Source organism: Gallinula chloropus, assembly GCF_964237585.1.
Source record: "Gallinula chloropus genome assembly, chromosome: 1".
Taxonomy (NCBI): domain Eukaryota; kingdom Metazoa; phylum Chordata; class Aves; order Gruiformes; family Rallidae; genus Gallinula; species Gallinula chloropus.
Window position 1 is genome coordinate 71498291 of NC_140085.1, and position 26245 is coordinate 71524535.

The 26245-nt window shown below is 39.6% G+C and overlaps 1 protein-coding gene across 1 annotated transcript in view; it reads right to left on the minus strand.

Annotated features, from left to right (window-relative positions):
• The window catches only part of ATXN10 (ataxin 10), a gene marked incomplete at its 5' end in the record, with an annotated part of 103776 nt that overhangs the window by 71888 nt on the left and 5643 nt on the right, over positions 1 to 26245 (minus strand). Inside the window, 4 exons of the mRNA XM_084272372.1 lie at positions 954 to 1118; positions 2052 to 2148; positions 22740 to 22822; positions 25760 to 25951. Coding sequence (XP_084128498.1) covers positions 954 to 1118; positions 2052 to 2148; positions 22740 to 22822; positions 25760 to 25951 — 537 coding nt within the window. The remainder of the gene's footprint in view (positions 1 to 953; positions 1119 to 2051; positions 2149 to 22739; positions 22823 to 25759; positions 25952 to 26245) is intronic.

Sequence of the window (26245 nt, forward strand, 5' to 3'; positions counted from 1 at the left end):
AAGCCCAGTCACAAACAAATTTTCAAGTCATTTTTTCCAGTACAACAGCAAACTACTAAATGACATTTTGTTTTTCATTCCATCATCTTACCTCTGTTTAAAGACCTTCCAAATGACTAGTAAAACCCTGACAAACCTTCCTAATTAAATTCAGAATTTAAACATGGCCTTCAAAAGAATACTACAAAAACATACGCCCTATTCTTCCCCCCCTCTTCTGCAATGCATTATATAAGAATTAACTGAATGTATATCACAGAATCACAGAATTGTAGGGGTTGGAAGGGACCTCAAGAGATTGAGTCCAACCCCCCTGCCAAAGCAGGTGTGTATCCTCATTTGACAAAAATATTTGCAAGAATGCCTATTAGCAAAAAATGTAAAAGCTCAATGAAGTAAAACCACTGATTAGGTGCTCTTATAGTATGAAAATGAAACGCAGAAGATTCACAAACAAAACATCTTCTCTGTTCTGGTATAAAAATGATTGCATGTTGCACTAGACAAACACCTGATAAAAAACCCAAGCAAACCCAACCCCCTCCCTCCATTTTATGTAGTACTCACAAGCATTAGGCACACAAGTCTTGCTAGCATAACCCAGTAACTGCAGTCTGTAAGACTACATTACGTTTTAACTTTATTTCAAAAATCTCCTTAAGCCAGCACACAAGTATAAATTAGTTTGAATTTTAGAACCCTGTTTTATTAAAAAACAAAAAAAATCCGCCAAACAACCAGACCATGACTTTAAAACTCCTGGCTATATCCTTAACAAAAACAGAGTCACATTTTATCAGCAATCAAAACATTATTTATTATCTATCTGCTAAATAGATCTTCATTTCTTGTTTAGCATTATCCCAAATTTAGACATTTTAAAACAGAGATTTACAGTAGAAAAACATTTAAGTGAGAGAGGAGAAAAAACATAAAAGTCTTAAGATACATACGACCACTCAGACTCCAACTGTTCTCTGTAGACTTTCAGGACTTGAAGAGCCACAGTCAAGTTCCCAGGATCCACTAGTTCTCTCACTTTCTCCGGATTAAGGCAGGTGAACAGCACCATACAACAATAGGCAACAACTTTCTCATCAGTGTACGTTAGGCATTTCCTTCAAAAGAAAATAAAGATGAAGGGCAGTAAGTTAAAACTGACTCTGGAAAAACAAAAAGGCTAGTGGTATTCAGCTCGTTGAGCTGTTGTTCTTTGCTGCCTTTCAGACAATTTGGAGTTTGTCATTGGCCAAGAGGGATAGAAGTGATCTACAAAGAAAAACATCCAACTCCTAGCTGATGGTCCAACTTAACAGGCAATTTACAAAACCTGAAACACTGAAGCTAACTGGAAATCTACAAATAGGGTAAAAACATAATAATCATCTGATTTTATTATCGTAAGGTCTTTCTACAGCCAGTGCTGACAAATGGGCTTCCAAAAACACACTCAGAATTATTATCAAATTGAATGAATGTGCCTTTGTTGCTAGCTCACTACAAAAAAACCCAGCCAAACACATCAACAATATTGTCATGCATCTACACAAAATCATTTATGTAACATTTTGTTACACATTCGTTGTCAAACCTGCAGGATGAGAGTCTTTGAGGCTACGAGGGGTGCAAAAGGATTGAAAGACACAAAGATCAAATGACTTTTGTAAATTCCATCTGATCCACAAATACTGACAGGTTCACAAGCATTAAAGTGAATTTAAAAAAGAAAAAAAAAGCTATGTTCTTGGAAATTATTGTAACTATTTAAAAACACCTCTGAAACAAAGTTTATGTTTCAATCTTAGAAGTTGAGATAGAGTTTTCTTCTAGTTTTTGTTAAATGAAATCAATCTACTGTCAGTTTAGAACAAGCACTGTGGTTGATGAACAAAAAAAATAACCTACAGGATATGGTCTCAGCCATCCCTTTCTCACCAAAGTTATTTTTCAAAGCTTCATGGTGCTAGCAGAGTCACCGTTATCATGTAAAAAAGATTTCAATATAACCACAGAAATTACATTTAAAAAAACCCCCCCGCATCCATGCTTACAAGAAGAGATCTGGGAAAGCACACTTCCAAATGCTATTCTGGGAATCTCCATTTCCTGCTGCAACATTTCCAAGAAACTGGAGACTACAACGAAGAGCTGGAAAAAGAAAACAAACCAACCAATAAAACCAGAAAAGATATTAACAGGGATTCAAAGGAACACTAATAAATTACACATAAATGACAAACTTCAACATTACAGCTACATACTAGGGAATCCACTGCAATTAAGCTTTGAGTGCAGTATTTCACTGCTACTGCTCATAAATACATGCATTTTTGCTTCTAATGAAAAGAATTTTACAGAGGATTTTGCAATTATACCCAAAATAAATCAATTTATTTCCCTCAGACTTACACGAATATCAAACATTGGTTACTAGCGATTACAAGAACTAATTGAAGGGTTTAAGACTGATTGAAATCACTGCAAACTTGGAGCTACAGTTAGCAGAAACTGAAGGAGACCCAAGCTGAACCAGTGACTGCCACATGGCAGTAGTCATTTTGCCTCTTCCAAACCTGAGGCAGCTTTCTTCCTGGTATTAAATTAACACAAATAGGCTGCCTGTCATCACCTGAACTCAGCAAGAGCAGACTTCTCTGCCTGCTACTGAGAGCACTCCCCTGGCATCCTCCCTGAGATAGAGCCAGAGAACTGAATCTCTTCCCTTGCTACCCACTTTACATTCTATTTTGCTGGACAAATCATTATGTACTATGATGATGTGCTCAATAGTTTCTGATTTCTATCCCAGAAAAATTAAAGCCAGTACTCCAAGTAATTTGCCTCCAATTTTAACACTGAATTCAATATGGCAGATTTCTACTATTGCTACAAAGGATTTATTCCAGTCTCCTCAGTACAGACTTAAATATATGGGAAGATAATATTTCATTATATGAGTTAGTATCCTGTAACCTGCCAAAAGATGTAAACTCCTGAAAAACAAAAGCATGAACCCACAGACCTGGCAACATTAAACCACTTTTTTCTGGTTCTATTGACAGCTTTCAATAGCCTGGCCCTTATTAATAGGTTGGCAAAGAAACTTAAGACTGTATGTTAAAATGCAGTTTAACAGATATTAGAAGCAGCAGCCTATTACTGCTGGAGGTGGCCAAGATTGCCAGATTCTGAAAATATAAAATTAGGTCTCTTTGAAAGGTGCTGTGCCAGCTGGCAGCCAGATTTCCTACTGAGGTCTGGGCATATGTCCTCTTGGGAACATAAAGAAAGCAAGTCTAAAATGAGGTCACTTGGCCTTAGGGAATATTAACTTATTTTCCATATATATTTTTAAAATCCAATATATCTATGTTCTGTCCATAATGCATTTTGAATGATATTCTCCTTTATGCTTCAGTCCTTAAGATCTCTGTTCTCTCCCTCCCTGCACATCTGCACTTTTAAGATTATTTTCTGCTCGTCACGATGCTTCCGGTTCTCCCATCCATCTGGTTCTCATCCTGCTGACTCAGACTTTTGCTGAAGGACAGCAAGCACGGGCACGATACCTTTCTAGCAGACATTTTATGGAAATGCTTCCCTGCTAGGAAAAAAACCAAACAAAAACCCCAACAAGGCAGTGAATCCCAGGAACAGGGTAAGGATTTCACCACAAGTAGTATTACCTGCTCTACTTTGAGAAAGATCTCTCAAAGAGACATGAGGCTGGTTAATTATATTCTGATTATAATTATGCTCTAGTATTTGCCTGAAATTTGCATGACTGTTTTAAACTACTAGTTACACTTGAGTACGCTGTTAAAAAATGCTACAGACTAGGGAAAGAAAAAAATAAAGCTGAAGACTTTTTAAAAGTTGCTATCCTTACAGTAAGGAAGAGGAAATGCTATGAATGCATTTGTGGTTCAGTAAGACATATCTAAAAACTCTTCATTAATCACACACTGGGAGGAGTGGCTGACACGCAGGAACACTGCGCTGCCATCCAGCGAGACCTGGACAGGCTGGAGAGCTGGGCAGGGAGAAGCCAGATGAGATTCAACAAAAGCAAGTGTAGTCTTGCACCTGGGAAGGAACAACTGCTTGAATCAGTCCAGGCTGGGGGATAACCCACTGGAGAAGAGCTCTGAGAGAAGGACCTGGGGGTCCTGGTTGATGACAGGTTGGCCATGAGCCAGCAGTGCGCCCTGGTGGCTAAGAGAGCCAATGGGATCCTGGGGTGCATCAAGAGGAGTGTGGCCAGCAGGTCAAAGGAGGTGATCCTCCCCCTCTACTCTGCCCTGGTCAGGCCCCACCTGGAGTATTGTGTCCAGTTCTGGGCTCCCTGGTATAAAAAGGACAGGGATCTCCTGGAGAGAGTCCAGAGAAGGGCTACAACGATGATTAAGGGCGTGGAGCATCTCCCCTATGAGGAGAGGCTGAATAAGCTGGGGCTGTTCAGTCTTGAGAAGAATAAGGGGGGATCTAATTAATGTCTATAAGTATCTTAAGCATGGAATGCAGGGGGAATCAGCCAGCCCCTTTTCAGTGGTCTGTGGAGACAGGACAAGGGGCAATGGCTGCAAGTTGGAGCACAGGAAGTTCCACACCAACATGTGGAAGAACTTTTTCACAGTGAGGGTGACAGAGCCCTGGGACAGGCTGCCCAGGGAGGTGGTGGAGTCTCCTTATCTGGAGATATTCAAGACCCGTCTGGACGCCTCTCTGTGCAATATGAGCTGGGGAGCTGCTTTGGCAGGGGGGTTGGACCCGATGAGCTCTCGAGGTCCCTTCCAACCCCTACAATTCTGTGATTCTGTGATATTAAAATTCATGAAAGCAACCAATACCAACTGCCCTTGTTCAACAGTCATGTCCTGAACAAGCAAGAAGGATCCAAGGAAAGGTCATGATTCTGTGGATATACCATGGAAAAAAAGCCTGATTTCATCTGTAAGTGCCTGTTTTTAACCACTCATGGTTATCACTGTTCTTTTAGTTAGAGGATAAAAATCAATATATGGGCAAGTGGATAATCTGCAAGACAAAAGCTCCTGTGTCTGTTCACAACTAAGCAGAAAAAGAGGATGCCTTGATGACACAACATTTCCCCATGCAAGCAATCTCAAGTGATGAATCTCAATTGAAAAAGAATTATATGATTCTACAAACACCTGAGGTAATTTGAGCTGCCTCTTGTGTAGCTCACACACAACAGGACGTAACAGGACCTACCTCACAATCTGTCAAATCAATTCATATGCTCTCTCACAACTGCTGCACTGCTTCTGCAACGCCTGAACTTTTCCCAACAACAAAGTAGTAATTCTTATAACAAAAAATATAAACCATTTCAGAGTACATAGTGTGATGCCAGGTCAATGACATATGCCAAATATGGTTCTTGTACTGGACTCTGAATATTTATGTTCTGGCTTCTGTAGTCCTTTGAGAAGCTGGGTCTTCTGGGAGCTGGTGAGATTCACCTTAACCAAGTGGGACAAGACAGTCTTCATTAACAAGACAGATTTACATGGTGGAGACCTCCCCTGGAGACCTGCATCCAGCTCGAGTCCCCAGTACAAGTCAGACAAGGACCTGTTAGAGTGAATCTAAAGAGGGGTATGAAAATGGTCAAAGGGCTGGAACACCTCTCCCATGAGGAAAGGCTGAGAGAAGTGGTCTTGTTCAGCCTGGAGAAGATAAGGCTCCATGGAGACAAAATTTCAGCCTATCAATAGATAAAAGGTGCTTATAAAAATGATTAAGGGCAACTTTTTACCTAGTAATAGGACAAGGTGTAATGACTTCAAACTGAAAGAAGGGAGGTTGAGATTGGATGTAAGGAAGAAATAATTTTTTTTTATGATGTGGGTGGTGAGATACTTGAACAGGTTTCCCAGAAAAGCTGTGAATGCCCCATCATTACAAGTGTTCAAGGCCAGGCTGGATGGGGCTTTGAGCAACCTGGTCTAGTGGAGGTTGTCCCAGCCCATAGCAGGGGGCTTGGAACTACATGGTCTTTAAATGTCCCTTCCAACTCCATCCATTCTGTATGTTCCACATCCAGCAGTCACAGATGGAAAGTCAATGATGAAGAGGGGCAAATAGCATTAAAAGTCATTACACCACCACAGTCAGAGAACCTTATCACATCATGTTCTCTGAATCACATCACAGTAGTATCCTGCATGTTTATGTTTAAAAGTAAAACAAAACAAACAAATACTTCTCCCAAAAAAACCCACAGGTACACCTGATGGTCTTGGGAGTTTGCAAATGTCTCATATGCAGTGTTTCTCTCCAAAGATGATTCCAGGTAAAATATATTGGTCTAGCACAAAGAAAAACTTAATTTTGATAGGAGCACTGGAAATACGTGGTTTGGTATTTATTGTTTAATGAAGAAGCCCCCAGATATCTAAATCCCACTATAGCAGTTAATTCACAGCAAGGTTTGAATGTGTTAAAAAATGTAAATGCTACAATAAAAGTGAAGTGTTGCATTCCCAACTATGGAAGTCTTTTCTCAACATGCAATTTCCATTTCTTTTTTCTGTTTTAACTCTATTGGACTTGACTGTTGCAACATATAATTCAACTATGCTTACAAATCTCTACAATACAGATACTGCTTTTCTCCTCCTCCACAGTATTATTGTCCTTACAGCAAGGACAAGAAAAACTAGAAGCTGATTAAGACAAACTCCATCGCACAGTGCACCAGTTGAAACTATTTTGCCATCCATTCAATAAGCCACATGCTTTCTGAAAAGGTAAAAAAGAGAAAAGAAAGGAAAAAAAGAAGACAAGAGTATTTCACTTTCCCCCTGAAAGCTTACAGATCTTTATGAAGTTAAAAGTATTCATTAACCACTCTTCCTAGCTGCATTAGATAATATTTGGGAAATACTACTTGTAACGTTTATAAAAAAGTATGTCTTTTCCATAAAGTGTTAAATAAATCAGTCCTAAGTCCACCCCCTAACTGTTGGTGTCAATAAGCACTGACTTTAACAACTAATTCTGTAGCTATTGGTACAACTAAATTTTAGTTTAAAAAAAAAACGTTACGCTGTGTGTGGTCAACAAGATTATTTTTAACCTGATGGTCAACCACTGTGAAATTACATGTACTAAGATGTAACTTCTGATACACAGATCAACCCTAGAGCTGAAGAAATTTTTCCTCCCATTGAGATTTCATGCTTCCTATAAAAGCAGGAGGTCCTTCAGCAAATGCAAATGCTCGGATTACATGCCACTTTCACAACAAGCAATGGGTTATGGACAATTTTCTAGGTTCTACAATAATAACCTCTTTATACAACAGGGCCACGTGTACAAGGGAAAACACTGACTTCCTAATCAATTTTGGTACCTAGATGTTCATCTACATGTAAAACTGATCTTCTGGAGTTGCTCAACGCCACCCATTCAAAAGGTGATGCAGCTGATACTTTATGGCCCTGCATGGGGATGGTTTAAATGCGCTCCAGCAGCTCAGTGCCTTCAAGGTCAGAGCTCTGTTCCTTTCAGCTGCTTATGATCAGACAGTAACAGATCCAAGCTCTAGCTCACACTTTCCATGCAATGATTACATTGCAGCACTACCCAGATGGTCTGAAGGACACACACGAACCTCTCACTGGCCCAACCCTGCGTCTTGCTCCTCACGGAGACGTCATCTCACAGTGCCATTTGCAGAATCAGACCATGTGTTAGGTGAAAATTTGTAATTCTTCATGTTATTAGGACAAAGATTTTAAGCATTATGATTTAAAAAACACAATACATTGTTTCCTTCTGCTCCATACAGCGAGGTGAAATTTCAAAAAAATGTATTAAAGTTCCAGTACTTAGAAGAATTTATTGCTGATAAGGCTCTATCAACAGGATTAACTGTAATTTCTCCTCCACCCAGTAGATTTCCTGACTAGATTTCTACACACAACCATTACGTTGTTATGAAACATACTGTGCTTTAGTATATATTATTTAAAAGTTCATATTCATACAATTTTTTACATCTTCCCTACAGAATGTGAGATTTTTTCCTGGTGGATAATCAGAATTATTTTTCAAACTCCTACTACAGTATTCTAGTCAAGAACAGGAGCCCATGAACTCACTTACCAAACACTTTGAAAAACAAAAGCTGCAGAAGCTTACTACAGTCAGAACAAGAGATCTCCATTCTTTTTATTTGGGGCAGACAGCACAGAGATAGTTATAAGTAGAATCCTCTTCCTTTACTGGAGTTACAGAGAGATAAAAAATAAATCCAATCAAAACACGCATGAAGCTACACAGTATCTCTGCCAGACTACAAACACAAGGCTAGCAAGCTTGCTTATCTCCCTTTAATGCTTTGCTAACCATACGTAAAACATAAACTGGTGTGTCCCCTCTGCACTGGGGGCATGCATGAAGGTCTACAGCTACTTAGACCAACTCACAGCCTCCCAACAGCCTGTACACATTTCAAGTTGCCTGCAAGCTTTGCAAATCTAAATTTTGGACTGTGAGCCATTACAATGACCACCTTTGGTTGTCTGCAAACAATAGCTGAACATTCTGTGATAAATTGCCATCCCTGGAAAAATAAAACCTTCAACTCAGCATAAGGTGTAGACCTCTATTACTATAAAATGCTAGTTTCCACCACTATCATCCGGTCATTGACTTGTTTCCTTGTGGCTGCAAGTTAAAGCAACTTCCAGTCATAAAAAGAGTTATTTGCCTCTTCACCACCATGAATCATACCACAAATACTGATGAAAATGTATTTTCCTTGGAAAACAGTCTGTCTAGACTACTCAGATTGAATGTACAATACATATATGGGTTCTGTCATTTAAAGTTATTAAAATAGTGCTTAGTATTTTATTTCTGTAAATAAAATGAACGTCTAGCTACCGATTATATTTCCACCTTGATCATACTGCACTTGCTGCAGTGCAGACTAGTAACCCCTTTTTTTTTACCATTTGTGGAATACCAAGAATGTTGTGTTTAATAAGTTTCTGTTCCCACTCCTCAACCCCTCCACCTCCAAAAGAACCTAACACTCTTGGGTCTTTTTTTTTTCTTTCCCTTCAGAAATGCCAACTCTAATATTAACAGAACATTATGTGCAGTGACTGGACAACCATTCTGTTCTTGGAAGATAAACATCTAGGCAAAATATCAACACTTTGTTCCTACTAAGAAGGAGAATTTGACTCAGAGACAAGAAAAATCCCCACCGCACTATTAAAAGTGTGGAGTTACAAGTGAATTAGAGGGGAACTGGAAGAAACCATCTGACCACTCATCAAATTAGCATCTAATTAAGTTTTAGCACAACCTCCTAATAGTAGATTTAAAAAAAAAAAACCACTACTTATGCATTTACTAGGAAAAGAGTCATCTTGACAGCCTAACCAGTTTCATACTGATACCAACTCATAAAGTATTAGCAATGCTTATTAAATACGTTTAACTGTACCATTCTCTTTACCTTCCTGCATTTTAATTGCATCATTTTTAGAAAATAAACACTGTGTGTTCAAGACTAATAAGCTATCTATTAAAATCTAAAAGCATAATAAATGGGACTCCTGTTCTACCCCCACAAGCAGCAAAAACACATGCCTGAGATTACTCTCCTATGTGAAGTAAAAAACGTGTAAGTGCTTGCAGACTTAGGAACTGCATTTATAAGCTTCCTGCATGCATTAGGATGTAAAAATCTTTTTCTTGAATCAACCTAAAAGTTGAGCCTAAACCTAGCAGACAATATGTCTTTAAAGACCCTGCTCTAGCAAAATCAGCAAGTTTGAAGTACTGGGGAGTCTCAACCTGGACTTAAAGCATGCCAGGAAACCAAGAAAAATAACAAGAAGGGCTGGCCACCCACTATGTGTTATTCGCGGTATCTAACCATATGACACACTACTACATGATACCTTGTACAGGTCTGGGAGGGTAAAAAAAAGAACAGATTAACATGTTAAACACTAACCAAGATTATGAGCAAATTTCTCCAATTATTTTTGATGGCATACTGTGGATGTTGTTTCATTTAAACCAAAATTTCCACTGAAGTGCTTATATTTTCCCTAGGAAAGCTAAATGTCTTTGCTCTAAGTCTATGGAAAGGATATCAGACCTTTCCACACACACACACACTGGACCACTTACATTCTGTAACTGGCTAATATATAGACCACGGTCCTTTTGCAATACCCAGAGATCAAGTAGTAAACTTACATATAGTATTTTCACTTGCATACCCACATTAATATATAGCAACAGCTTTAGTACCCACACTGTTGGCCACTGCCTTTATTTATTTATTCATTTATTTTATACATATAATAGCAGCTTGCCTTGTCACTGCCTTGTTAGTCCATTCTGTATCACCATAATGTATTGTCCAGAGGACATAGCTTGATGTCTTCTGGTACAAGAGGGAAATAGCTCGATGTCTACTTGTAACTCTTCCTTTCTACCCTGGCAATATTCCCTAAAATTCTCACTGAATTTGCACTGAACAGGCATGAGGCATTTCTCTCCAAGCCCAAAGCTGCTAGTGAAAAAGGATGCAGCAAAATGGAAGGAAAAAAAATCCCCACCAAATCTTGTAGATAGTGTCTGGAAAACCCCCTCCTCTTCCACCAGAAGAATACCCAACTGTAGAACCTGGAAGTTGCGCCATGACAATCATAAGGTTGAGAGAATGCCATGGTTAACTTCTACATAATTGTAACTACCTGGATCTATATCCAAATAGATGACAGTTTACCCAAAGACAAGCAGATGACTTACACTGTTCTCTATGCCTGGATCTTCCTCCAGCTCCTTGCCTTTTTCATCCATCTTCATTTTCCCTGGAGGAAGATCTACAGCACTCTTGGGCCTCTGTGGGAGACTCTTTAGTAGGGTCATTTCCTCTCAGTACATGTGAAAACAGTTAAATTACTTTTCTACTGTCTTTAGAAAGCTCTGTGCATTAAAAGGTTTGTCTGCCCCATTCTTCCCACCTTGATCTTACGATCCTGACATCCCTGCTGAGAAAAGCAAAGCCAACCTCAATCTGGTCATATCCTGTAAGAACATAACATAGTGTTTACGATACATGTATCCTGTATCTCTTCTCCTCCATCACAGCCATAAGATGGGAAAGAATCATGTGACCTGCAGTATGCCCATTATTGCCAGTAACCTTAGGATCTATTAGGGTCAGTATACAACTGGCAAACCCCACTGATGGCTCTTTTCTGGCCAAAGCCTAGCAGCATGTTACACTGGTTCCTTTTTCTGCCTTTGATGTAGAGGGAAGCCAGAAACAGCCACTGAGCAGCTGCTGCAAGATAAGGTGATCAGAAATTCCATGGCAGCTACACAGAGCTGCCCTGTGTAGCTACCTATTCAGCACACCGTGCCAGGGCAAAGCAAAAACATCAAAACAAAACTGCTAGGAACAAACTTTCCATCCATAAAAGAACAGTGATTTACCACCACCTTTACAGTCAAACAATGGTGACCATCTTACATCTACAGGTATTTATTTCTGCAAGCTTTGATTCACATGTATTTATGTAGATGCAAAACCTGCTTCGTTATTAATCTTGTTGATCTTATTTGCTGATAGGGTAGGGGACAGTAAAGAGCAAGGAAGGAAGGAAAGGGCTTACAGAACATTGTATTTAAAGGTCCACAGAAATATAGGCATTACCATTCATTTCAAGCCTCAACCAAAGTAACCAGAAACCATTCTAATTAAATAGACATCAGCAAACTCCCATTTCCTTTGTGCTCCAAGTGGGTATCAGTCCACATTATAAAACCACTATGCATGTGTCATAAATCAGCAACATCTTGGCAGGCTGTACTAGAAAGCCTCCAAATTGTAAGACCAGGAAAAAAACAAAACAACAAGGCAGCTAGCAGGCAGCACTGCCTAAAAGCAGTATCAACAACGAGGAAAGGGAAACCCACAGAACAGCCCACTGACCTACTAATTGTTATAACAACGGGTATTAGCTCAGTTTAGTCTCTCTCCTACAAGGAGCAAAATGAATTACATTGACTCTGTGACAGTTACTGCCTCTTGTTGCCCAGTACAGCAATCAAACAAACTTTCCATGAGTTCCATGGGCAGTTTTCATCATCAGTAAACCATCAAACTGTTGGAAACACTAGCTTTATTGTCACTATTTCAAAACCTGCTTCCAATGCCATCCATGTCATCAGTATCTGACGGATGAACCTCATTAGGTAGGATCTGGTTAGTAGTTCAAACTCCACCACAACAAGCCACTGCAATAACTTCTATACTCACAGACCATGGTAAATTAGTAATTCAGCTCAGCAGAGGTTGTGTCAGTCAGTGACAATAAGAGCAACAGGACTTGAGTACAGAATCAAGCCCAAGGTAGGAAAACCCCACTACCAAGAACCATTGGATTCAAATTCAGTAGGACATCTAGACCACAAGGAAAGGGCTTTAAAATAAGAAGGAAGTCTTCTACAGACCTAACAAGGGATAAACAGAAGCAGCTTACTACACTCAAACACAACAGGTCCTACAACTACTACAGCTGCCTGTGGTATCCAGGATCTACTAATGATGATTGAGGTTCTCCTGGAAGTCTCACTCCCTCCTCTTTTACCTCTCCCCTTCCCCCACTGAGATAAGGAATTGCTGCATTTTAATAGCACCTCTGCTCCTAAAGCTGCCTTTCTTCAGTGGATCTGAACTTGGCTCTTCTTAAACCTTACTCCACTCCAGGTGTTATTACAATGAGAAAAAGAAATTAAGGCATGTGTAAAGTTCCTGTATTAATAACAGAAGCCACTGCCAAGCCATGTGCATGAACACAGATGTCAGGCTGAAAATAACGGTAACACTGGCATTTATTCAAAATTACTGTTATTGCTGTATCATGTAAATATACAGTTCAGGGTACTAACCATGCTGGGCACAGTTAGGTGTGCCTGTACACAGTGCACAAGATTCAAAGTGTGGGCTTTGCAGTGTGAGACTGGAGAGTTAATCGCTCTTGCACACACAAGAGCTAAAGAGAATTCACTGTTTGCTAAGTCGGGACAATTCATCATCTTAGTCCAGGTTTGGCTCCTTTCCTTCTGTGGACAGCTGAAAGAAGTGTAAAAGTTGGCTCCCTGTTTTGCAGTTTCTGAAAAATGGCCAAAGAACAGAGACCTGGAACAATGACCTGCATCAAAGCCCATGCAAATCAGTGTTTCCACAGCCTTTAATGGGTTTTCGACCAAACCGCAAGGACCAAGAGAACCTTTGTGCCCTCAGAAGGTGGCATTAGGTTGATAGGCTTCGGAAGGGTGCAGCTTGCGCAGCGCTCATCCTCGCTGCGAATCTTCTGTAGACAATCCATTAAAAACCTGTGGCAATACTCACCAAAACACAGCACGGACAGAGCAGCTGTAAAGTTAAAACTGCAGCACATGGCAGGGCTAGAGTAGTTTTACATCTGGTAACATACCATAGTCTATCAAGGACAATGCCTGAGTCCTGCCAGCACCACTAACTGGCAAAGGGGCAACTGTCTGTTAATAGAAAACCTCATGCTTGCTTCATAGCATAGATATTTCTGGGCAATGCTCACAGTCACCTTGCAAAAACACTCAGACTCACTTGCAATTAAAAAGAATAATAAAATTTAAAAAAAAACCCAAACAAATTAATAAGCTATACACAAAGGACCCAAGAAAACCTGAACAACCCCAAATGGTACCAAGAGAACAAACCAATTACTTACAACTTTCCTGTTTGGCAAAGCAGTAAAATGCTCTGAGCTATAATAATTAAAGGATAGCAAAACTCAAACCCAGAGGATTTTCTTAAACTATGGAAACATGAAACCAAAATCCCCATACAAGTGCAAATAGCAGTTTCCTTCTACCAGATAGTGTATCAACTGATTGTTAGGGCATACACTCTGCAAATGCTACAAAGACCATGAAAATCCCAATATTATTTTTACAGATTGGAAAAACACAAAGGCCAAAAACAACACCAATAAGTCAAATAAAAAACTCATGCTTATGTTTACATAAAAGTTTGATGAGTATAATATATTCGTCACACTCCCACAATTATTCCCCGAAAATACTATAAATATTATTTTGACAATGTAATTATAGTTTTCACTTTAATAGTGGCAGCAAAGTACTGGCACCAGTCCCCCATACTAAAAGCCTAGACAGACAAAGCAAAGATCACACACAGAAATTGGCAACCCTGAAGACCAGGGCTGTCCCTTATTTATATGGCTAAAAAGAGTTTGTTTAAATTAGCATCTGGTGTATTTAAGCTGTAAAATATAAGTAGCTTAATTACGCTAGCAGTAAGCAAAAGGAAACCCCAAATACAAAAATAAATGGAAGTGCAGATTTTTAAATTCTCTTTTCTCCCAAGTGACTGAGACGTGCCCCTTTCATGCTGCTTTTTGGGAACTAACCCCAAGGACTGTGGGTACATTCAGGAACTGTTCTCTCCCACTTCCACTCCCTTGAAAGAAAAACTAATATGAATACGAGTTTACATTGACAAATGTCACCTATTAACTGTTCATGATGTTTTGACTCCGTACGACAAGTAAAACGGTTCAAGCTTTCTAACCACTTATTCTCTCATTCCACTTAAATCAGCATGTAACATGACTCACATAAATCTTCAGTGTAATAATTTACTGTATTTGCACACAAAAACCCCCTCAAAACAACAAATGTAAAACAAAATAATCCCCCAGCAAAACAGTTTATCTCCTCCTCCAGAGATAAATATAGAGGGCACTGATGTGGGAAGAGAGGAAGGATTAGCTTTCCTTCCTTAGTCCTGTTGCTTTAAATATAGTAGCCAGTGTGTTCAAGAGTCTCCAGGATGCAATTTAAAAGCTACATCTTCAACTGTAGTCACATTACAATCAAATCCATAAAACCAAGATTGTGTGGAGACACTTGTTGTTCAGAGAGCAAAGAGGGATCTCCGTTTACAGGCAGTAAAACTGCGCAATAGTTCCCCAAAAGCATTGCGTGAGCTCTGGATATTTGCTCAGCTATGATGTCCGTCACAGAAATTTACTGTTTGATCCCACTTTCCAGGCATATTTCAAAATATTTTTTTCATATATAAAACACACGCAGTAATTTGGAAATCAAACCATTCAGTGTAACGTGATTAAGCTAAAAAAGGGAGTGAAAGCAGAATGCAAATGTTTTACAGAACAAAACAAACTTGAAAAATACTGAACAGAAAATAAGAGAAGCAGAAGAGATAAGGAATAGACTCCCTTGGTCAATACTGGCATTCAATAAAGAATATTTAGGTTCCATAGTTGACTGTTCAGTTTTGCTTTCCTGCCATTTTAAACTCCATTGCTGAATGAGCCATCTTTCCAAATGATAATGTAGAGAAATAAAGAAAGTTTTAAAAATAGGTCATAGATAATTATACTCCTCTGCCATTACTTAAGCCCTAGCTGTCCTGATTTTCAAGCTAACTGGTTCGGCAGAGGGAGCATTCAGATGTATCCTAAAAAGGTCAGAGTATTTATTTCTACCCCTTTTTCCTATTGCCAGTACATAATTTTTTTTATGAGACCAAAAAGTAACAGTGCTGCTGTTGCCATTGCCTTCTAGGGAAAGAAAATAGATATTTATAAGAATCAAGAAATGGTTAATGACACATGAATGCCCATTTAAAAAAAAAAGAATGAAGAAAAAATTAATGTGATGATCTTTGGCAAATTTGAGAGTGTCACCTTCCCCTGCTTTTCCTCAAAATTAGCTGGTCTCTGTTTTCCAGTGCAATTCCAGTTTGCAAATGGCTGAGTACAGAACTAGGAACAGGTCAGAGAAAGGCAGCATATTATGTTTCATTTCACTGACTAGGACAGAACAAAAATGTTTATTTCTCCTGGTCTCTCTTGAGGAAGTATAAATCACTTTAATCACTTAAACTGGTAGTCATTCATTTTTCTTTTCAGGAATACTTTTGCAAATGTAACTCAAGCTGCCATTTTACTTAGATTTAAAACCATTTGCTTAAACATCATCTTTTCTGTAAATGCTTGAAAATGACCTTGAAATAACAACTTTTTAGAAGGGACAAGGTACCCAGGTGCAGCTACTGGGAATTCCTTGTCTCCTCTCCTCCATTTCTTTTCAGGAATCTCTCATAACAAATTGTGAACATGATTTTCTAGTACTGCATGAACTCCTGCAGCTTCATTCAGTGGCTTTTCAACACAGCATGCCTTCACCTTCAAGAGCCTTAAGAGAAATCAAATATCCTTCTTTGCTCAGTTGTGTGATGTTCTCCTCCTGCAGATCTCAAAACAAAGTTTTTGTCTTGTTATTTCATCAAAGAAATGCCTCCTTCCCATATGGCTTTTGCAAGAGCTAGTATCTCTGGAAGCTACATATAGCCTATAAATTCCTTACCTCTTATTTTTGAGGTACACACACACACAACCTTATGCCTTTTTGGTTTTAATCTCTATGAAGGAGCAATGTTGTTTTTATTTTTGCAGAGTTCTGAGCTCCAAGGTTACTCATTGCCATTTCTTCTGCAAAGTATTCGTCTTCTACTTTGGCAGGCTAAAATCTACTTTCCAACACACTTTGTTCCTAGACTACTATCAACCCATAATGCAGCAATGCGTCAAGAGCCACTGTTTTTTCATTAACTAAAAGAAAATACAGCAGATAGCTGATCCAGTCCAAATCAGTGTGAGTACTTGATACCGCTTGACGCTGAACCCAAGTTGTTATTAAAGCTGTTGGCAGGCAGAGGTGAAACAAAACAAATAAACAAACAACTACCCCTCAAAAAAAAAAAAAAAAAACCCAAAACAAGAAAAAAAGAGAAAGTTTTGGATTCATTCTGGTTATCATTACCCGAACAGCATCACAAGCTTTCTTTTATGCCCAAAGCAAGAAACCTTTCTTTATAGGCCCCTTGTAAGCACATGGCATTTGGAGTATTTTAACAATGTTTAAAACCAGATATTCCGTATTTTCCCCACACATCCTCCCTCAAGAAAGGTGCGAACAGGTGTTAGGCATATGATATTCATGTTGCTGAACATCCTAACAGAAAATGCCCGTTACTATAATAAGCACAGTATTAAAAAAACTCATAGATTCATCTTTCATCACTGCTTTTAAAGGAATGTTTTAAGTTTTGTTCTGAATACAGTATCTGTTGCAGTTTAACTACACCTGAATACTCTTCAGAAAGTTGGAAGCAAAGGCAAATTCCTGTTCGAGGATTCAAGCTTATCATCCACTGTAATGTACCCAATGTTTCTGGACTTCATAACATTAAGAGCTGTGAACAACCTGAATCTTTGTACAGCAGCTAGCACATTCAGTCCCTGATCCTGACTGTGATCTCTAGATGTACCCATGACATTGACATACGCTGTTAACATTCTTCCATTAAAGCAAGTTTATACAGATTACCTCCCAGTTGGTTAAAACCCCGAAAAACCTAAGAGGCATGGCACCAGCACAGCATAACAATACCCCTGCTACTTGATTTACAGCTAGCTTGAGTATCACCAGCAGCCTGGAACCGAGCAATGCGGGTGTGATGCTCAAAGCACCTCTTCTGAGGCACACTCCAACAGCACGGCATTGCTCCGCGGCCCATAAGGTGCAGTTGCACTCAGTTCTGCTCAGAGAGTACAATCAGCTCATTCAGAGAGCTTGCACAACAAATTGTCCCACCCAGGGCAGCTACCAGACATTCAATGCCTTTTCATCCTAGAGGACAGACAAGTATTTTGGCAGATAAATACTTTTTAAGCAATTATGTTGGAATTCGAAGCACATTCTTCAGCTTCGGCAATATTTTGAAGCGGTGAAAGGTTTGAGAAGGTCTATTTACAAACAAAGAGATTAAAGCTCTTTCTGTTCAGGATGGGGCAGGGATGGGAATCAATGAAAGGATCAAATGGGACACAGACTACCGAAAATAAGTTCGCTTCAAAACATTGCTTCTCTGCAATTTACTGAGGAAAATGAAGCTATCTGTTTTTTTTTTTTTCCAGATTTCAGAGATGAATCCTATATCCAGGTCTCTGGAATCTAAAAATCCATCACCTCGACAGACCTCAACATACCATCCCAAATGTCTGCTGGAAACATACAGATTTGTCATAGGGAAAAAGGAAAAAAAAAACCCAATCCAAAACAACCCCATAACCAAACTAAGACACATGCGATGAAGTGAAGGAGATTTTCTACTTGGGCTTCTGACAAGGATATTTCCTATGTCTGCTGCAATCCCCAACATACTGAACTACTTCTTAGCTCTTAAGAGATCTGCGTCTGCTTTAAGTTCACTTCAAGTTCATCTGGCAGCTTCATCAGCCTGCTCCTCTGGTAAGAGTTCTTGGTCTTTGTACCCACAGCAGAAAAAAAAGCTTGCTATAAGGAGGCTTTTTAATTAAAAAAAATCTAAAACAAAAGGAACATGGAGAAGGTATTAAAAAATTTTATTAAATCTGTATTCTGCAGAGACTTAGTTAAACTTGGAGTTTCAGGAAAAAATTATCTTATATGCTATTTGTTGGAAGACTCTGGTCTCAAACCAGTTAGACAATAAACGTAATGGACTTTCTTGTGTGCAGAATTTCTGCATCAGTAAGTACAGTTCCTTCATCTTCTTCAATCGCTATTAGAATTAATTCAGAACTGTGGAGAGAGGGGCACTGTTTGTACTCTTGTCTCTCTTCCCACCAGGGAAATCCAGATTCCATAATCAAAGAGGTTAAGTAGCATCTTACACAATCACCTGTTTCGTAGACCTTCAGCATGCACAGTTTTAAGAAAGCCGAGGTAAAGTCCAGTTTTCATACACCATCCAAGAAGTGCAGCACTTAGAACTTCCCAGTCAAGTAGAGAAAAATTTTACCTCTTGTAGACAGGAGGGGGGAGGGCTGCTGGAGCCATAGGAAAAGAGGGTACATTTGTAAGTATGTATGGCTCATCTGACAGCTGCCCAGAAGGGCTAAAATTTGTTAAACATTTGTTGAACATCATTTTCCACCAACCTCCTGTGCTCACCTAGCTGTTGGTTTTCACTGTGTAACTCCTTAAAGCAACTTTCCTTCTCTAAGTACTACAACACATGAATTGCTTAAGACAAATTACTGCTCCGTATTGTAAGCAATTACAAGAATAGAAACTAGGCTATGGAATGCAACTAAAACTAACTTGGGGAGTAAGAAGCAAGGAAAAGTGGGGACAAACCTCTATCTGTAGCAACACCACATGGGAAAGGCCTAAAAGTGTTCTTTTGTATATGTATTAAAAAGAAAGGAGATTATTATTACAGGAATGGCTGGCTTGCAGGTGGGGCTGAACAATCTTTATATGCCATATGTATGAATTAACTGGTTATTTTTAAACCTATCTGAAGCCTTAAAGAGCTATTCCAGGACAGACATACTAATTTACCTTCACGTTTTCTGGCCCGTTGCCTTAGTGGCATATCACGTTCTCAAGACAACAGCTTTTTCCACAGCTGGCTGGGACAAGTACATTACAAGCTTATAGAAATGTATTTAACTTTTTTATAGCATTAAAAAAAAAAAAAGAGATCTGCTGAAAACTTGCAGTAGAGTTGCTTCAGTAGACAGACTGAAGTAAGGATCCAAGATAACCACGTATATAACATTTGAGCCTAAGATAAACTGCTCAAAAAAGTATTTCCCCTGGAGAAAATACAAAGGAGCCTGGATTTAAATGAACAAGTCTTAGCAACAGTTTTTAATCACAGCACTTTGCACAGCACCTCCTCCTTTGCTGCTTTTAACATGTATTGCTAGAACAGGCAGTTGGTCCCCTCCCTTAGAGCTACCACACTGGTCACAGTAGCAGCCAGAGAATATATACTTTATTTCATTTCTGGTTTTATCCATTACAAATTGTACTACACTGAACTTTCCTACAAAAATTTCCAGACCACTCAGACTTACGAGTCTTAGCAGTTACCAATGGGTAAGAATGAAAACATACCAGAGCAAGTTAAAGTATTTTTTTGTGTCTGCATAAAGAATTTTCCATCTCTCTTCTTTTTAAATACAATGATGTTGGAACTTCAAATTTCTTTAGCATTCAATTATTTGCTCTGGGAATTTTTCACAGGGACGTGAACTGAAACATTATTTAGTGTCGTTCCCTCTGTAATATACAGCATTACCTCTTCATCCTTATATTTTGTTGCTATGGGAGCAGCATGAAAGTATTTAAAAAAACCTTAAGGATAGAAATAGGTATCAAGAGGGATTATCAAATCCAAGCAACCATTTGAAGGAGGAAATAGGATACACATCCAAGTGAACGACATGAATTATTCCACTCAACACCTGATTATCTGCTAGAACAAAATACACATGCTACCCTAGTGAATTCCTATGTGAAATGTAAGGAGGATCACAAAGCAAGAATATAGTTAATAAAGACAAGAATGCTTACTAATTCCATGGGTTTCTTTTGTTTCAAAGGTGCTATTCCAATCCAATTTAGCAACTTGCCTCACTTTGTAAAGTATGACTAATATTGCACAATTGAACATAATTTAACTTCTGAGGTACACCCTGCAGAAGGATCTGGTGCTCTAGGCACCAGCTTAATTTTCACTTAGAACAAAGCTCATCAGATCCCTTGGCAAGGAATTAGCAATGCTTGTCTATAGATCTTTTTTGCCGTACTAATGTAAATGGAATACCAAAGCCATGCCCACCACAGTTGTTTCTCAGTAAGATCAATACTACATAGAGTATCAAAGAAAGCCTCTCTCCTGGATTAATGCATCAAATTTTAGTAATAATTCCAAGTCATACGTTGAATGGCTGTACACAGTAACAGTCACAAAACACTTCTTATTGAAACACTGTCAGCTGAAAATCTGGTCAACGCCCCCTTTAATTTTCAATGGTGACAAAAAGAGATTTTATGACATTGTCTGGCTAGAAAAAGGAATCTGAAGCAGTTAATCAAATTACTGGGTCCCACCCCCTGCTCTCTTTTTGGCTGAGTAACATTCACTGCTGGTTCTTCCGATCCCAGGAGTGGGAGAACAGCACACATGCACATGATACCCATCAGAGAGAGGTCAGTAGTCACAGGAGAGAAGGAGAGACCTTAGGCCATGCTTGTAACCACACCCTGCTCATTCTCCTGCAGATGCTAAGAGGCACCACAGCAAGGTTGTATTCTTACACCACAACTCCTGATGCCTTGAATAAACAAAGGTGGGAAGTCCACTTTCCCAGGACAGCCTTTCAAGCTCACTGTTGTCAAGGACCCTAGTAAGGACAAGGTCAGGCTGAACAAAACCAGCATTTTAGTTTCCATCACTTTTCCTATTCTCTTACTGGTCTGTGAAAGTGTTTAAAACTGTGGGGCAAGATACTCTTGCCCTCCATGCCTTTTCTCAGTTCTCCCTGTCTGATCCTGTGTCACAGCTTGAAGAGTGACTCCGGTGTGCAATCAGTTCCTCCTCTTGATGATCACTGAAGAGGCCACCTTCTTGACACCCACAGGGTTTAGTTCTGCTCCTCCCACACTGAAGGCTGTGCTTACCATCACTGGCACTTCCGTGGAAGTAGGATGCCATCAAGGGGTGAAGGGGTGAGCATGGTTTAAGTATAATACCGTCACATGCCTGAAAGGCTTCGTTTTGAGCCAAATATAGAAGCAAAAGGAAGAACAGTATCCTGAAATTCACCGCTCCCTCCTAGCGAGGTGTTTGAGGGTCAGTTTCTGCATGGCAGTAGTTTCACTGGCTTCCACAAAATGATAGAAAAGCAGCAACAGGAACCCAGTAAAAACCTCATTTAGGTAAAGGGAGTGAAAAGAAATAATAGCAGCAGGAGAAACCAAATGTTCCCTACTCTGCAACCACAGACAGTAAAGACTGGGGTCCGGTGCCCTGTATGGAGCTCCACATGCACACACAGGGAAACAGTGAGAAAATTACTGAAAATGCCTTAATATCCAGTGAAATGGGTTTGATAGAAATCAGTAGCAATAACTGTCATTAAAGAAGAAGGATCCTATAGGTAGATTTTCTCTTCACTTCATAAAAGGAAAGGAAAAAATCCTCATCCATTTAGGAAATGTGAACACTACTCAAATCAGTATTTTGTTCTTAGCAGATATTAACCTGACTGTCCAGCAACCACAATACAGAAAGAAAAATTAAAATGTAACTTCAAGAGAGCCCCAACCCGAATTAATTTCCTGGAATTGGATAAATTAGTTTGTGTGTCATCAATATTACACAGGAGCATTTCTTCATTTCACAACATTCACAGAAGCAGATAAAAAAAGACAAAATAAAAAGACAGTAAAACAGGAGCATATATTCTGGATGGAAGTATTACAAGAAATTTCCCTTTTTGCAGTTCAAATATCCCGGTTAAAGAAGCTTCCATATATCTTTCATTTAACAATCTACAGGAAAGGGTTAGGGAAAATACAATTGGATTTGACTTGGGCCAAGGGGTTTTTTTTACAGCAGCATAAGGTCCCCCATTTCTTAACTGTAACTCAAGAAACAATTAAGGTTACTTATGAAAAAAACCCCAACAAACCAAACAACACAGTACCAGAAAGGTAACATCATACTAACACAGGTTTTCCCACATAAAAAAATACAGTGTACCCTGTATCTTTAACAAAGTCCACAGCCTTACCAGTCAACAACAATTCTTCTTTGATTTGTATTCCATGGAGCAATTTGATCAAATGGACGGATGTAGAAATGAGACCCAAATTCCTATTAACAAATTGGGGGAGAAAAGAAGAAAAAAAGAAAAAAAAAGCACTTTTTTATGACATACACTCAAATAAAGCAAAAAGTTTTTTCACTTTAACACCCTCAGTAGTTCATTGGCTTACTGCATCAGCCTGTATATATAGCAATTTTGGACACAGTACCTTTCCTTTCTCTTTGCTGGTTTTCTAAATCAGATGTAAAAAATTAGTTTATTCCTGTGATATTAACAGCACTATTTATGTAAAAACTTTGCTTCATTTCAAGTTTAAGTGTTCAGAAAAAGTATCAAGATAGGTTACCTAGTAATAAATTTCACAATACTTAGTAATAAACATCACAACAAATTGATTAGCGACCACCATCAAACCAACAACAGGGCTAGTTCACAGGGAAGCACACAAATGTCAAGTCCCCACTGACTGGAAAAGGGGAAATATAACCCTCATTTCTAAAAAGGGGAAAAAGGAAGACCCAGGGCACTACAGACCGATCAGTCTCACCTCTGTGCCTGTCATGATCACGGAGCAGATTCTCCTGGAGACTGTGCTTAGGCACATGGAGAATAAGGATTGGTGATTAGTGACAACCAACATGGCTTCGCTAAAAGCAAATCATGCCTGACAAATTTATTGGTCTTCTATGATGGAGTAACAGAGATGGTGGACAAGGGAAGAATGACAGACATCATCTCCCTAGATTTACACAAGGCATTCAACACTGTCCAGCACAACATCCTTGTCAGTGAATTGGAGATGCATAGATTTGACAGATAGACTACTCAGTGGATAAGGAACTGGCTGGCTGGTCACACTCACAAGAGCTGTAATGGACTGAAGTGGAGACCTGGGGAACCCCACTAGTGACTGGCTGCCAGTCTGATGTTCCCCCATTCACTGTCACCCTCTGGGGCCTGAGCCTTCAGCCATTTGCTTACCACTGCTCAACATGAGCTGGCAGCATACGCTAGCAGCTCAGAAGGCCAACCGTGTCCTGGGCCACATTAAGAACAGCGTGGCCAACAGGTCAACAGAGGTGATTCTGCCCCTCTACTCTGCTCTCATGACACCCCACCTGGAGTCCTGTGTCCAGCTCTGAGGTCCCCAATACAGGAAAGACAGAGAGCTGTTGGAGTGAGTTCAGAGAAGGGCTATGAAGATGAGGGCTGGGGCACCTCTTCTATGAGGACAGACTACAAGAGTTGGGCTTGTTCAGCCTGGAGAAGGCTCTGGGGAGACCTAATTACCACCTACCAATACTTAAAGGGGTCCTACAGGAAAGTGAGAGAGGGATTGTTCACCAGGGAGTGTAGTGATAGGCAAGGGGCAACAGCTTCAAGCTGAGAAAAAGATAAATTTAGATTAGGAATTAGGAAGAAATTCTGTACAGAGGGTGATGAGGCACTGGCACAGATTGCCCAGAGAGGTTGTGGAAGACCCATCCCTGGAAGTGTTTAAGACCAAGTTGGATGAGGCTTTGAACAGCCTGGTCTAGTGAAGGGTGTCCCTGCCCATGGCAGGGGGTTGGAACTAGATGATCTTTGAGGTCCCTTCCAACACAAAGCATTATATGATTCTATGAAAACTCCCAGAGGGAAGCAGGGAAGCTCAAGTAATCATTTGTCCTTTTTTCCAGTGAGAATGAACCACAGGTTAAATCTCATCATGGTTTGGGTCAGAAGAGACCTACTCTGACAACTTCCACTGGACTAGGTAGCTAAAAGCCCCATCCAACCTGGCCACTTCCAGACATGCAAAAATGTGGTAACAAGTGAATATAGACCAGTGAAGCCACTTGGAATAAAAAATGACAAAAATAATTCTACAGCTAAAGATCAGTAATGCTGGAGGTAAACAAAACACAGACCAGGATGTGCACACAACAGGAATAAAAACCCAAAAGTCTGAGAATCCAGCATAAAGACAGGAAGGTCTCAGGTTTTAACTCATTCATACTTGATCAGTCAAACTTTCTGGAGTAGAGATCAGCCAAGACCGAACGGCTGAAACCTGGGAACGCAGCAATACCATCTCTACCAAACCTCCATGCCCAGACGTGAGTTACTTTAAAAATACCACATCATCAGGCCTGGAGGTTGTATATCCAGGCCTGTAGGTTGGTGTCCCTGCCTGTGGCAGCGGGGTTGGAGCTCCACGATCCTTGGGGTCCCTTCCAACCCAGACCATTCTGTGATTCTATGATCATATATAAATGCTGAGTAATTGTCTTCTGCAGATGCTTGTTAGATAAACACATGCTTTTTCCCCACCAAGTTTTAACACAGAAGAGAAGCCAAAGATAAATTTATAAATATGTAATACAGACTTGCACACTGGTATACACATACCACCTATTAAAAGCAAAATTTTTCCCATTCCTTCAGACCCCAGATTTCTTCACAGCACAAACAGCAGAAAAACTGACTCTGGAAGGAACAAACCTTTATATTCCCCAGTATTTTAAAAACTACCTTCTTATTATACATTACTATCAGTTTACCTGTATATGTATCAGGATTGATAGGCACAATTCTATGTGCTGTATTTTGCCATGAGTTCCAGACAGATCTAGATGTACCCTAAAAACCATACTAAACCTGTAACTGATAATTGAAACTACTTACTTATGCATCGTGTTATCCAAAAACTTAAGCAGATGAAAGATGAAAAAGAACAGTCCAATATTCTTCCAAAAGGCTAATGTCATTTGCATAATCAACTTGTACTTAAGGACACAAACATTTAGTGCCCCAAACCCTAATACAAATAGGTCAGCTATTTTTGTTCCTTGCATACTTCATTTCAAGTGATTGAATCAAGCAGGAAATCTCAGTTAATAAATCAACTAACACAACAGTGTAAAATAAGAATCTCTATATAAAACCAGACAAACATCAGAAGGTTATATTTCTGTACGGGTTAAAATGGATCATAACTATACCTCATGACGTGCTGATTCTTGGCACACTCAACACAGGCATTCCTCAGACATCTGAAACACTCTGCTATGAGCAGCAGGCAGGTGTCTAGATCTACCAATTCACGGGAGTCCTTGCAGGCCTGCTCAATTTCCCTTGAGGCGCTCATCAGGATTTCCAGGAGATTCTGAAATACACTTTCTTCTGCCATTTCTCTGAAATAAATAAATAAATTTGTAGTGAATAAAAAAATCAAGCCACACCAACCAACCAAAAACTCCCAAAACCCAGTCACTGTCAAAAAGCATACTACAACAGCCATGCTTCTTATTGTAAGCCTGAAAATGTTTCTGCATCAATCTGGGGCTGTTCAGCCCAGAGAACAGAAGACTGAGAGGGGATCTCATCAACACTTAGAAGGGTGGCTATCTAGAGGAAGGAGGCAGACTCTTCTCAGTGGTGACCAATGACAGGACAAGAGGCAACGGGCACAAACTGTAACACAAGAA